The sequence below is a fragment of the Chelonoidis abingdonii genome, chromosome 3 (genome assembly GCF_003597395.2).
Source record: "Chelonoidis abingdonii isolate Lonesome George chromosome 3, CheloAbing_2.0, whole genome shotgun sequence".
Classification (NCBI taxonomy): domain Eukaryota; kingdom Metazoa; phylum Chordata; order Testudines; family Testudinidae; genus Chelonoidis; species Chelonoidis abingdonii.
This window is the reverse complement of record NC_133771.1, coordinates 170,779,446-170,794,326: the sequence shown is the minus strand read 5'-3', so window position 1 is coordinate 170,794,326 and position 14,881 is coordinate 170,779,446. Positions and strand designations below refer to the sequence as shown.

Genomic DNA, 14,881 nt, shown 5'->3' with positions numbered 1-14,881 from the left:
TGCCTGGATGAAAGATGGTTGGTGGGAAGGTAGTGATGGTTAATAGGGGGAGAGAAAGATTGGATAGGGAGGGAAAGCAAAGCGGTAGTTGAAACTATATGGACATGAAAAGGATGGAAGAGAGACCACAAGAGAAGGCAACAGACTGTCAGATTTTCAGCTGCTGAGTATAAATACACAGTCTAAAAGATAATGAACAAAAGTAAACATGAGGTAAATTTTGGTCTGATAAGGTTTAAGATGGCTTAATAATCATATTTCAAATGATATATGTTCCAGTAAAAATGATGATACAAGTCATTTTTAAAGTACAGTATCAAATTACTCATATATATAGATCCTTCATGGATTATTTTTTAATAATAAAACACACACAGGTACAGGGTCTGAAGGAATTTCAAACCCAAATGCCACTATAGTTAGAAAATAGCTACTTTATAGTGAGCGTATATGTATATTTAAAGTTATACATTTAAACTAAAGACATTTATTGGTTTACATTTTGTTGGAGATGTGCATGAATAAACCAGTTAGTGGGATTTGGACTTTGGATTTATATGGAAATCAAGATTCTTATAGAATAGAATAAATATTTAATTTTCAAGTGCTGATTTGGTTCCCACAACCACAGCATTTCTTTTATCAAAGTGCTTTTTTAAGAAGGGGTTTTAATGCCATAAAATGATGAAATTCCTCTTGTTTTAAGATTTGATAAAACCTAATTTTTTTTTGTCTATATGGTGTGTCTTCAGAATGCTTGGGCTTTACATCTCAGAGCTCTTTTAATTCACTGCTCACAACCGAATTTACATCTTAATTACAGAGTTCACATTTAACAATATAGACAACATAATGCTACTGGTAATTAAGCTTTTACTACCTGCTTTTATACGGTAGTGAGAGCCATAGTTTTGCTGTGCGAAGTCTGATCCTTAAACTTGCATGTATTTTATGCCGCATATGTAAGGAGCAGGTCCATCCTTTACATATGGTTAAATACATTACACTGGAAATCACTCTTCATCACAAAGAGCTTCAAACATGTCTATTGCATTTATATTTTTGGACTTAATTTCTGGGGTTTCTTTCCCCCAAAAGCTGTGTAATAGATTTGAAGAAGACATTTGTGTTCCCATTTGTGAATGTTATTCATGCATTCTGAGGGTGTGCGCTGGTTTGTTTTGATCTTAAACATTATGTCATTTGCATCATGTAGGACTCCAGTCACAAAAGATTTGTGCGCACTAGAGCTGAATTATAAAAAATTGTGGGTCCTCCACTCTTAAGAACGTAGCAGTTATCTCCTTGTCATAAATAGCTGGTATTTATTTCCACTGCATGCTGGCAGAAAAAAAAAATATTTCTCTGAAACCAGAAAATAAGTATATTTTCGCTGTAATGTTAATAATAAACTGTAGCTTTTGAGGGAAATTTATCATACCCCCATTTTTCAGCTGCTCCTTGTAAAATTTGTGTTTTCAGTGTAAACTATGTCTGATTTTGTGTATGATCACTTGCTTAAAATTGTTTTATTCAATGAGTTTTCTTTATGAGGTGGATGACTATGACTTATAAAAAGCAAGTGGTTTGGAACTATTGGGTTCAAAGATGATTATATAGGTAGTGACATATATACAAGTTATGGGTTTGATATATTTACTTTCCTTCCAGTTTGGTACAATTTGCTTTAGAAATAATTTTTTAAAAAAATCAAAACCTGCAGGGGTACGTATGCAGACCTACCACAATGCAGTCTGATCCGGTCAAATGAAACAGGCTGAGTTTAGTCCATTGTAATCCCTGCTCAGTTACAAAAGAAATTGATCAGTGCAGGAGCTTTTCCTTCTGTTTATGATCAACATCTAAATGTTTTGCATTAGTGGCTAATGTGTTAAATATGCCCATATTAACATGTATCTACTATAGGTATATGTACATGTATGTGCTCTCAGCAATGTGTGCACCTGTGCTGTTAAAACAGATGCATTTTTAAAGCGTAGTTTTTCTGTCAAATCAGTACTGAATGAGATTTTCAGTTCTAAATATATATATAAAAAATTGACAACGCAGACTTACAGTTAAAAGTTCAATTACCCAGAATCTTTAGAACAATTAATTTTGAGTTTAGGTGCTCAGTATGTACCAGAAAAATTAGAAGATAAAAAATCATTTATGCATGGAAAAAAAGCAAAAGCACTTAAACCCTCCCCAACCCCCAGCAATTCCCTCCTCCCCCAACAACAACAGTTGAATAAACAGACAATGGCAGCACAAACTTAGTTCTCTACCTTATGATGAATTCTTCACAACATTAACTGAGAGTCTGCATGTATTTCTTCCATTCAAAGTACCTGGCTAACAGTGTTTTAAGTTACAGAAAACATCTAGTGCCTAGAGAGTTATGCTAATTAGTTTTTCTTTGTAGCCCCTTAGAAAATATTGATAGCATTTACATTTCTTTTTATTAAGTCCCTACTCTCAGTTTTCAGTCTCTTTCAGTTTCTCCTCCCCTCTCTACCTGCCTGGCTCTTCTCAATCTGTGCAGCTTCTGTTCTGCTCACATCTGATTGGCTAATGTGCTACCAATCCAGTATCTGTCTGGGCCAGTGGGACTGCATATGTAAAGCCCTACTTCATATTAATAAGCTCCAATCGGGGCTTTAAGTCCTTGATTAGGAGAGTGTGAGAGCTTTTGGTCCCAACTGGCTGTGCCTATAGGCTTGTCACCAGGAGAACATTTGTGTTAATTGCACTGTGCTCTGTCAAGGAAACTTTGATTTATTGCTGGGGTGCACAAATAATGGTTGCCGAGCGCACATGGATTCGGTAGAACTTTGCCTTCCTGAATCTTTTCCCCTTCACTACGAAGAAGAGTAGGTACCTTTCTTCCTGTCTTTTTTTTGTTCTTTTTTTTTTTAAATGACAAAATGTAAACATTGATTCAGGTAGTGCTTTGTGGCTTCTGTGTGCATGAATGGTGGTTTGTGTCTGTCTTGTCTTTTTTGTGCTGAGGGTGATCTGCTAATTCAGTAAGTGGAGAATTGTTCTCTGACTACAATGTTACCTTTGAGTCAAAGCCCAGTGACTGTCAGTAAAACAGCTGTGTGACAGTCACTTCTTATTCAGGTACTAATAATAGGCACTTGGCACAAATGCTTAGTGAATTGTTAAAATATGCCTTGAAGTAGAACACATTTTCCCAGGGAAAAAAGGTTTAAAACTAATATATTATGAAAATGATTTATATTCGTGCCTCTCCTGTATTTTCAATATGACAGATATTTTGCTCTCCCTGTCATTTCTGTCTATGTGGAGTTAGCAGGGAAAATAACAGAACTGTTAATACCTCTTTAAGGATGAATATTCACAACTAGCCTTCCGCAATTCAGGTCTAAAATACTGTTCAACCAGCACTTCACTGACAAATCAGTTTATTTAGTAACAAGGAAATTGTGTGCCTTTTAATGAAGGAGGAGAAAATACCGAGGAAGAAGAGAACCAAACTGGTTTTTAATGTTTTGTACTTTAATAGAGAACTGGTGGAATGAAGTACATTTGTTCCAACTAGCCTGTAGCCTGTTTTGTTTTATTTTGTTGTTTTTTTCCCCTGAAAAAGACTCTACATTACTTTTTAATGTATTGAGAGAGAGAGAGAGAATTGTTTCATCTGTACCTATTAACTACCTAATTTTGTATACATTTAGGTATACATACTTGGAATCTCTGAGATAACAAGCAGAAAACCCAAACAAAATCCAGCATTCTAGTGCTGATGTGTAGCTTATAAACTTGATTTCAACGTATACTCAGGATTAAATATTAGTATATCATGGGAGCTGTCATTGATTCATTTTTTTTATGTGAAGCTAGTTATTTTTCTGTGCCTTCATATTATGCTAGCAATGAATGTTGTAATACTGAAGAAAAAATGCTAATAGTAAATATAGCCCTAGATATACTGTGTGGGAAGGCTGTATAGAGAGGTGACAATGCATTATAGGTAGATGCCCACTAGCTGTCCTTAGTGTCTGCATATTGCATTGCTATTTGTAATTAAGCCAGAGATGGAAAGTGACTTACAGTGACTGTATGTTGGTGATATAACATAGGAACTAAAGAGAACAGCAGTAAATAGACTTGCCAATGGGAGAACAGTTCGAGGTGAGAGAGGGAAGAACCCCTTATAAAACTGCAAAGGTAAATAAATGAAAATAAACAAAGGTAGGATGCCCACTAAGATATGGTTTATAGGTCCGTGCTCAGTGAGCTGCTGTATAGCTTTCACTTCATTTTTAAAATTTTCTGTAGAATATTTTTTTAAAAAATTAGATAGGAAGAGGTTCTTTTTTAAAGGAGCTTTCCTGAATTTACCTTCTTACAGCTAATTTGAATGATTAGTTTAGATAAGCCTCTTAAAGTAGATGCATTTAAATGAAATCAGGGCACATGTCTTTTTGGCTCTGCTGCAAGATTTAAACTAATTCTGTCCCCTCTTTCTCCCCCCCCCCCCAAATAAAAGTCTTCTTAAAACAATCCAATTTACTTTCTGGATGTAGGGTATGGTGGGTGTGTGGTTGAGTGGACAGACAGAAATATCTAATGCTCAGAAACACATCTGTCTCTGTCTCAATTAATAAACCCGAGAATTATCAATATTCATAGTAGTTGTATTTTGACTGCATGCTGTCATGTGCACATGCACAGGAAACCACGGAGAAAGCTATACAGATGAAATAAACATCTATACAAGTGGACAATTTCTACAGTAATTATTGTGGAGAGGAGGATTTATGCTTAAAATTGACAAAACATTTTGGGAGTGCACAGACATCTGTCTGACCATCACTAGGTATGCTTTGATTTTAAGGCAGAACATGTTAAAGAATGCAGTAACTTAAAGCCATCTGCAACCTTGGTTTTTGCTTTTCAGCAGTGATAATGATAATGATAATAATTAATAATAATACTTAGTAACCTAACAGATGCAATAAATATATCTGCTCATTTTGACATATGTGTCAGTTTAATCATTCTAAATGAATCATTGTGCTCATAACATGAAATCTCTTACAACCTCTGATTAAAATGTAACATTGACTACAGGATTATAGAGCGGACTTAATTTTACTGACTGTTTTAACAGTTGTCACAGCTGTTGGAAGAAGGAAAGGCAATTGAAACAGTCCAAAGAAGGGGAGGAGGGGGAGGAACTAGTTTAGTACATTTAAACACGATCTCTGAGTGCCAAACATAGAAAACTGAATAGATTTGTGACTCCAGATAGCTTCTGTGCACTGTACATTTGCCCTTTGTGGCTCACTCTGTTTCATGAATTTGAACCCCTCGATCCCTTCCCTACTTCCCCCATTCAGAAATATGCAAAAGAATGTAATTAAAAATAAACAAATGTGACTGTTAAAATGTTGCATGGATTTTTATTTGATTCTACAGTATGAGAAATAAAATGAACAGATTATGAGCAGTAAAATAAGTGTAATTTAGATAATCAAAGTGGATCTAGTCTGGAGTCACGTACAGTAAAAAAAATACTTTTAATATGATGATAGCCAGTGTACATATTTCATATTATTTTTATAAACAGTATCGTTTCAGTCTGGGAATGGTTTGTGTGTTTACTTATATTGTGTGTGTGTGCGTGTGTGTGTGTAATATATATCTGAGAGAGAGTTTGTCTTAGTTTCATTCTTCCCCTATCAAAATATTTTGATATAGCTCATATTTCCAAAGAATTTGATCTGGAAATACCTGTAATTTGTGAAGGTGGGGGAAGGGTGGACTATAGAACATTTCTTCATCAATTAGTGGGAAATGACAACCGACTTTAATCTACAGTTACTTTCTTCAAGGTGGAGATTTTTAATCTCACATATTAGAGTCGTTGGTTAGCTTAACCTTTTTTAAAAAATAAAGCAAGCAGTTAGAGTTCAAGTCCAAAAGCTATAGGGTCTCAGCTGCCATACCAAGCACACAACGTAGAACCAAGCTTTCTGGTATGAAGTAAACCCAAAAGTGTGTCTGAATGAATAGATTCCTTTTGTGTTCTCTCCTTGGACAGCAAATGGGCCTTCTTCCATCTTTCCGTTTTTGTTTTTGCTTTTAAGTTCTGTTTTTTGTTTTTCATAGACTTCTTTGGCAAGTTTTCAAATCCTGCGGAAAGTGTAAAGGGCTTGTTCTGAAATGGCTCTTTGACAGCTTTCCATTTACTGGGGCTGGCCCCTCTTTTCATGATGGTTGCTCTTTTTAATGTGTTTATGGTTGTGCTCTTTTATTTACTGAGCCTGGTGTGTTGCAGTGGTAATTAACCCATGTTATTAGCAAAGCCCTTGTGGATATCCATTAATTCTCTTGAATGGCTGATAATTTTCTCCACTGTTTTTTTTTTTTTTTTTCCCCTTTTTCCATGGCATGGTGTCCTTTTTTGAAGAGCCCTATGTTTTAAGACCTTTTATAGATTTATTTCACTAAAGCCTCCACATATAGAAGGCACTGTACCTATACTTCTACACTAAGGAATACCTGCACTCTTGGCAAAGTGTTTTCAAAGATGCTGATGAAGAATGGAAGCAATAGAGAGAAGCAGTAGGAATTATTTATTTAATTATTATTTTTAAAAACACATGCAAAAAAACAAGGAATAGTTTGAGCCTTTACTTCCTGGAGCTGCGTTGGACTGTTGTGACAGTTCAGGTGTTGGTTTTGTTGTTTTAACCAGGTTTCAACTTAGCTAATAGCACTTTGGGCATTTAAAAGAAAATATTGAGCCAGCAGAAAAATACTTGTGCTTGCACTGCTGAGAAAAGATAAGGACTGCCTCATTAGCCAAGCCCTACTTTTGCAATTAATTTCAAATACATGGTGCTATTCATCAAATGCAGAAGGTAACTTGTCTACGATTATATTTAACAATACTTGAAGCATACTTTGCTGAGAGTGTCTAGCAGCTATAGTATGCCCACATTTCTTAAAGCTATAGAAGCCAATATTGTATAGCAATATCACAAATTATACAGTGAAAATATAATATTAAATCCTAATTATTTTTCAACAGTGTGATTAAATATGATAGTCATTTTACTGAATATTTCCAATTACAATGACCCTTGACATTTGGGTTGCTGTTTTTGCCTCATTGCATGTATAAGTAAGAATGAACTTATTAACACATCTGTTAGCACCCTTCAAACAAATGGGCCCAATTATTAGTAAGTTTTGCTAATATTATATCAGTCATTACAGTGCTTAGGATAGAGATAATGCATTTGGAAAGAGCTCTTCGTCAATGTCCCTACTGAAGTTGAAAGTAAGCTCTGTCATGAGATAAGCTTTGCTATGAATTCGTGCTTCATAGCAGATTCATGGAGGAAAGAAACAGTAAAATGTTGATATGTTACAAGTGCATATGAGCCTTATGCTAGCGAGCTCTCTGGAGGAAATCTGTGATTATGCTGGGCCAGTTTGTTCAGTTTTTATCTCTTTTACATCCACTAGTCTTGTATTAAATTGTCATTGTCCTAAAGCACATGAGAGAAAAATGAATTGTACTTCTCAACATGCTCTGACAGTGAAATATTTAGCCTCTCTGTCTCCAGTCATACTCATGTGTATGTTTGATAGTGCAGGGATGACACTAACAATCTCTGCAGCTTGACATTCCACTTATTACATGTTATTTTACATTTCATACATCTTCTTTTACTTTTAGACATCACTGATGTAATCACACGCATATGTACATTTATTTATATGTATAAATCAATTATCAGTCTACATACAACAGATTGTGTCACACGTGTGCATGCTAAAGTCATACATTGTATGTAGTGTGTATATACAGTATACATGGAAAGATCTTTCTCAACTTTTCTGTATGCAGTTACCTTTCTAAGAATTTGTTGTTTTCATCTATTGTTTTTGCTTGCCCTAGAAGAGGGAGTTAGCTGAATAAATAACAATGTCCATATTAAAGTTCTTGTTTCTGATTTTGTCAGATTCTTCATAGATTCCAACATTTTTAATTTTTGCATTAATATTGTTTCCATAAAATATGCCACCCTTTTCGAAAAATAATTTGAACTTCCTAATAATTTATGTAAGTAATCATATTTAGGGGTATTCCTGTAATTTTTGGCCTTTATCAAAAAAAATCATTGTAAAAGCACACTTCCTCTGACATATGGTACTGTTTTATTAAAATATCATTTGTTTTGTAGAAAAAAGTACCTATCCTTTTTAATGTAAAGCCCAATGCCTTTGGAAACCTATATAAAATATAGGTTCAATTTTAATTTCTTTCAGCTCCACCTCATTCCCACCAAAAGTAATAAAAAAAAATCATCCTTTGGTAAATGTTTTAAATTGCTCTTGGCAAAAGGTAAAAGTATAGTGATACGTTAATGCAAAAAAAAAAATTCAAACTGAATTGTGCTTTTGCGGGATCATGTGTGCTCTTTCTTTATTTCTTACAGGGATAGTATTTCTCCATTTCTCTAGTACTTTGCAAAATAATTAAGATGCAATCGATATTATAAACCATTGCCTTTTGATAAGTGCTCCTTAAAATGACTCATATTTTGTAACATTCTGAAAGATTTAAACCTCTTAGCCTTATTTGTTTATGTAATGCATGGAATATAATTACAGTATTCTGTATTTGCTTCCTTTGTAACAACAAAGTGTATCTTTCCTCCTCATTGCTCTATCTGGAGGTTACTGTTATTGGGAGTCCTTTCTTTCCAAATAAGTTCTTTTAATTACGGAATCTTTCTGAATTATGAAGCTGAACTTTATCATCTAGTGCAGCATTTTTTGAGCTTTCAGATAGAAGTACAATTGAATTTTTTGTTTTAATTTTTTCCTACATCTTTGGTATATAAAACTCTGCTGCTGATGTCATGTACAGATCATTTACTGATGAAACTTTTAGAATTGGTTGGAGGTGGGTGCTGTTTTACTCAATATGTGACAAACGTGCAATTTTTCTGCTTGATTTCTGATACTGAGACAGATGACAGGATTTTAGATTTGGGCAACATTTATGTAGAATTTCCTTCAAAAATAATTTGTATGCACACTATCTGATTTGTATCAAACAAATATGCAAACAAAAAAAATTACTATTAAAAATGTACATTGTATCTTCTCAATGACACACCCTGTAACACAGGACATTACACATGCAATTGTGGAGCGGTTCAATATACTGCAGTAACTTAGTATGGCCCGGGTTTATTGAATAGAAATTCCTTTCCCCCAATCTAATCAATCAGCTTATAAATATCCTGTGTAGAACTGTGCACATTTGCTTATGCATGTAGTCATGTATTTTACTGAAACTATTCATTTTTTCAAGTAAAAATCTAAAAGAAAAAAATCTCAGCAGCGTTTTTTTATTGCTGGGATAGACGTAGTTGGTTAAAGGGTTGTATTCTGAAGCTAAACTTTAAAACAGAATACTTTTAGTCTCTAGACTATTGCTTTGTAATAATCCCTTGTATCTCTTATTTCTCTGTCTTTTCATGTTGCTTTGAGTGAAACAAAATTGCACATCTCCTTTTCATCATTTTGATTGGAACTGCATACCATATATAATGTGTTTTGGCAGCACTTACCTAGCCAAAGAAAACAAATTAATATTAGCCATGCTGAGGGGTGTCAGAAGTATCACAGATGTGTCGATTTAGCTTTGCTCCATCACACACCCTTTCCTTAAACAACTGGTCAAGCTGTCGCAAGATGTACTGTGGGCTACAAAGAGATTCTAATAGGTGTGATCAGAGACTGATGGATGTAGCTAGTTAGAATGAGAAGATGTTGATGATTTGCTGATGCTTATTTCGAACATCGTTCCCCCCCAAAAAAGAAAAAAAGCCAGAAATTGACAACGTAAAATCATACTTTATCCCATTAAAATCTTGCAGATGTACCCATATGTAAGTCCATATGAAATGAAGATGCTGACTTGCCCCTGAGCACTAGTTAAATTCTTTCCCATATGAAGGTTTGAGTGGGGAGAGGAGGAGGAGGTGGCTTGTTTTGTTAAATCCATCCTTATCCATCAGATTCTCTGTCTTCCCCCCTCCACCACTCCCCGCTTTTGGTTTTGTTGACAGATATGTTCTTGGAGAAAACAACTACTTCTGTATCTCACATCTGAAACTTTTAAGCATATGTAAAACTGGAAAACCAAATGAAAAACAATAGTTAATATAATAGTGAAATTATATACTTCTTAACCTAAGAGACCTGCCCAGTTTAGTCAGCTGGGTTTTTCTGGTAATAATTCTCCACATATTGAAAATGCAACAGAAAGGACCGAACCATTATGTTTTATAGCTATTTGCTTTCATTTAATTCCCGCTGCGCCCTCCTTCTCCCCTGGAGTTCACTGTTTGGTAATTCCTTCCTCGACTTGGGTGTAGGGTTCAGTCTTTTGGGAGAGGATAAGTGTTATTGTCCTTGTATGTTAAAGCTGCTGTTTTCCTTCTTAAATAGTTCATGGTACAGTTGACTGACAAGTGTCATGGCTAAAATAATTGTCAGAGGAATTAATTTTGGAAAGCTGGTGGACGTTGCTTAGTGAAATAATTTGATCATTTTACTACAATAAAGTATGTCCAGTAAAAGTACATGCTAAGTGAAAAGTAAATGCCATTTTAAAAACAAGGCATTTTGGTTACAATTCTGAAAGCAAACAATGGGAATCGCTATCAAAACAATTTTTAATGAAATTCTCAAAAAAAAATAATTATACAGCAAAAGATTTTTTTCACTATAGTTGTTAAATGGGCCATGAATCTAAGATTTCCACTACTAAATTATATTCATTTTTCCAGCAGTGAAAGAATTTGCTGGCAATCTTCTCAGAGCAGCCGTTAACCTAGTGGGACAGATCAGATGTTTTGAAGTGGCATGAAATGCCATGTCTTTAACCAACTGTTCCCATGAGCAATAAAGGGGTAAAGCCAGAATTCCTGATAACTGAATAAAGGCTTATGGGCACCACATCATTCTTCTATCAGGAGCTGATTGTGTACAGTTGGTGCTGGGTCATGTTAAAAGAGCTGAGCTGCCACTGTCAGTGGTTTACATTAGTATGAATGACACCTGTCCCATCAATCATGGGGCCATGGTGTCACAGATGGAGAAGCAACAATCGGCTGAATTACACAGCATTGCACACTTGGCTTAATTCATCTCATTGTTCTCCTACAAATCTAGGGGATGGCTCATTCAGTTCCTGGAGTCCAGACAGAAGCACGAGATGGGCTCAGGTGGTGGCACGTGCCTGCCCTTTTCTGTTTTATCAAAGGTATTCAGCAAAAGTCAGTGGGTGGGTGTGGGAAGACGGTGCATTCATAGACAAAAGCTTAAGCAGCCAGTTCTTTCATAGGGCAGGATTTTGTATGTAATCAACTATTCAAACAAACTTAAAATGTCTTCTAAAATTCCATGAACTCCGTCTATATACTTATAAGGCTTACATAAATCCACCTTTACATTTCATTTTTCAATTGCTACATAGTACCTATCAGTTTAAAAGTAAATCATGCCAAATTCTCCATTGAACTCATTGGGCTTACTTTAATTTACACTGATGTACTATACGTGAGAGGAGAATTTTGCCCTGTAAAAATGAGGCCCATTTTTCCTATGCCTTACAATCAAACAAAATCTTATAAGGATTTCCCTTTCTGAAACAGAAATTATAATAAAAGATCTACTGTGTATTTACCAGTAAAAGTATCAATATTCTGAGAGGTACTTTTTTTTTAAAATCTTCAGTTTGCATTTAATGAGTATTTTAACTAATTCAACAGGAAAACTAAGGCTGGATCATCATGAGTGTCAGTCTTGGTTTCAATCTTGTCTGCAGCCTGGGATGATAAAGGTGCTTATGTGCCCCTTCACAAATCATTGCAGTTTTTTCTACAATTATAGATAGCTATAAGAAGGAAAGAAAGAGAGAGAGAGAGAATAAATTAAAAGGATAAATAATTAGTAAGCCAAAATATTTTTCAAATAAATTTTTGTCTCAGCACTTGTATGCTATTTCCCAAATTGCTGTTGGACTTAAATGTCCATGTGGTGTTTAGTGGGAGATGTTCTGTACCGATTTGTTACTTTGAAAGCATTCATTTTCAAGTTCTCCTATTTTCCCCTCATCCTTTTTATGTTGTATTTTAGCTGTATGCTTTTATACTTTAAAATTGTTGTCAGTCAGGGATATTCACTGCTGATATTTTTGTTACACTAATGTCAAGCAGAAAACCTATGGCATGCTAGAATCAGGCTACAGTGCATCGAAGACACAGCTTATGTTTGATTGTGTGTAAATACAGTTAGTTAGCTGGGTTTATCTGATAGCCTGGCAGAAAGAGAGAGGAGCAGTACAAACTGTTTTCAGTAACTGTGCTGTTCATACTCCTGATAAGATTGAGAGTGCTTTCAAACTGCTGATATACTTTAAATAAGAAAAGAATAATCACTTCCACTGGCACCGGCTTATCGAGAATGAAGTAAAATGCCAACACTTTTACATTAGCAAAAGTAAATGTTTTAGACAATTTGTGCCTTTTTCCATTTGAATTAAATAGGAGGGTCCATTTGAGGGGCTATAATGAATGACAGGATTTATTACCTTGACAAAATTACAGGTGAATATGTTGAGAAAGGAGGCCTCAGCAACAATAAGAGCTCGTTTGATAAGTGGGTACAGCTATTGCATGCATTCTGTAGAGAAATTTGATATTTTTATCCTTTCCCATCCTATTAAATGCAACTACTAAACTTAAAGGTGCAGTTACTGTGTATTCCAATATATTTGTCTTGTTCTTTTGAAGGTATCAGTGACACACATTTGAAATTCAGTCATACTATTTTTATAAAATAATGCCTGAGCATTTACTACTGTGACCCACCGATGCTCTCCCTTGGTGTGTATTTTCACATCCGAGAAAGAAAATGTATCTCAAAATTCACTCTGGCTAAATCTGGCATACGTGCAAGAAAAAATATGAGTCATCATCAGCTTATAGACACTGCATGGAGGAAACGTTTACTTACATTACTAGAGAGACAAGTCAGGCAAACTCATATCTTTTTTATTGGACAAACTTCTGTTGGTAAGAGAGACAAGTTTAAAGCTACACAGTGCTCTTCCTCAGGCTGGGAAAAGTAGTTAGAGTATCACAGCTAAATACAAGACCAAACAGATAGTTTATCTTTCGTTATTATCCTCACTGGGTTTTCTATTTTTGTTTTAATTCTATTACTGTTATTTCTAGCTTCTTTTCTCTTTTTCATGCCTGCAAATAATTTTGGTGTGTTCAGATTTGATAAATGATAGTTCATGAGTAGATTGATTGATTTTTGGATTATTATTGATTACTCTCAATGAGATCACTGTGACACACTCCGATCGATAGTATTCGATTAACCAAAGCACCACTGTTCTATACATTTAGCAGCAGTGGAGAATTTAGGAACGGAATGTTCACAAGCTGATAAATTGACAAAGCATTCCGCTTTAAATAGCCCTTTGTTTGGTATTAGCATGCCAAAATATGTTTCTTCGGAAAGTTCGTTTTCACAAGTCTAAGCTTTCAGTAAAAGAAAGGTCATTGGTTTAAGGTTTATTAAATTTAGCTAAAAACAACTGGCTCCATTTGGGTGTAAAATAATTTCAGTACTTACTGCAGGCAATCTTCATGCTTTAGAGCTGTAGCTCAAAGGTTTCATTCTTCTATGAAGATGTCAACTGTAAATATAAAAATGCATCACTGAAAATGTAATGGGTTTAAAGATTTGAACTGAAATAAAAAATCCTGCCTGGGGAAAGCACTATAATCAAAATAAAGTAGACTTAACTTTTTCCTGAAGAGGGCATACTTGGAAGCAATGCTTGAAGGCAGGAGGTAGTGAGGCTGGCAGGGTTACTCTTCTCCCGCTCCTTGCCCCCCCCCACATAGTGTAGCTTTGAATCAAAAATACACAGGTTAACCGCTAATACCATAGGTAAATTGCTGCTGCTGCAGTTGAAGTGGAATATTCCATCATTCGAAGCAACTTTACAATCTTGCAGAAAGCATCTTGCCATATTAAAAGCCAGGTTCTGAAGTACAGTATTATTGGAGGCTTTTTTACAGATATTAAATTTCTTAGGAGATAAGGGGCCAAACTTAGAGATGACGGAGATTTTAAGTGCACTGTAGTTGCAGCCCTGGGTTATTGTTAAGCAAGAATGTTGCAGAATGCAGATACAAATATTTGACCAAAATAACAAGGGCTTTGGATCATATTGATATTTTGAGAGTGATCTTCAAAGGCGCGAAAGGGAAGCTACACTATTACCTCTCATTTGTCCATTAAAAAATCTTCCCCTTTATTTTTAAGCAGTTTGGGCCTGATCCAATGTTAATTGAAGTTACTGGAAAGATTCCCATTGCCTTTAATGGGCTTGGTCAAGCCCTATTACTGGGGAGGGGGAACCTCAAAAAAACGAATGACTTGGTGGCATTGTAGAGAAATGAAATCTGTGGAGAAGTCAAGCTGAAGCGCAAGAATTCATCTCCTGGATGTGACATTTTTGCCAGTAAAGAGTTGCCGAAGGGAGGCGAGTGAGTGTGGCCAGGAAATACTAAGATCGCTACCACATTTTCTGTATCTTCCTAAAAGCAGTGGTGGCATTATGCCAGGCTCCTCAGCCCTCGATAGTCTAAGAAGGAGGCAGAACAACTCTGAGGCTGAAATGTCAAGGCTCAGTAAGAATGATCCCCTGTCCTTAGTTTTGGCATCTGAATTACAAGAGCAGTTAAAGTATTAAGCTTGTTTAGCTTTTTTTTTTTCTTTTTTTTGGCGAATG

General features: G+C 35.4%; 1 protein-coding gene across 6 annotated transcripts in view; it reads left to right on the top strand.

Moving 5' to 3' along the window:
- ESRRG (estrogen related receptor gamma) overlaps positions 1-14,881 on the top strand; it is a 501,342-nt gene that overhangs the window by 285,955 nt on the left and 200,506 nt on the right. The window contains exon 1 of one of the 6 annotated variants that reach the window (XM_032786256.2): positions 2,713-2,873. The exons of the other annotated variants lie outside the window; for them this stretch is intronic. Coding sequence (XP_032642147.1) covers positions 2,818-2,873 — 56 coding nt within the window. The 5' untranslated portion in view covers positions 2,713-2,817. Of the gene's footprint in view, positions 1-2,712; positions 2,874-14,881 lie in introns of those variants that run through there. 6 annotated transcript variants of the gene reach the window in all.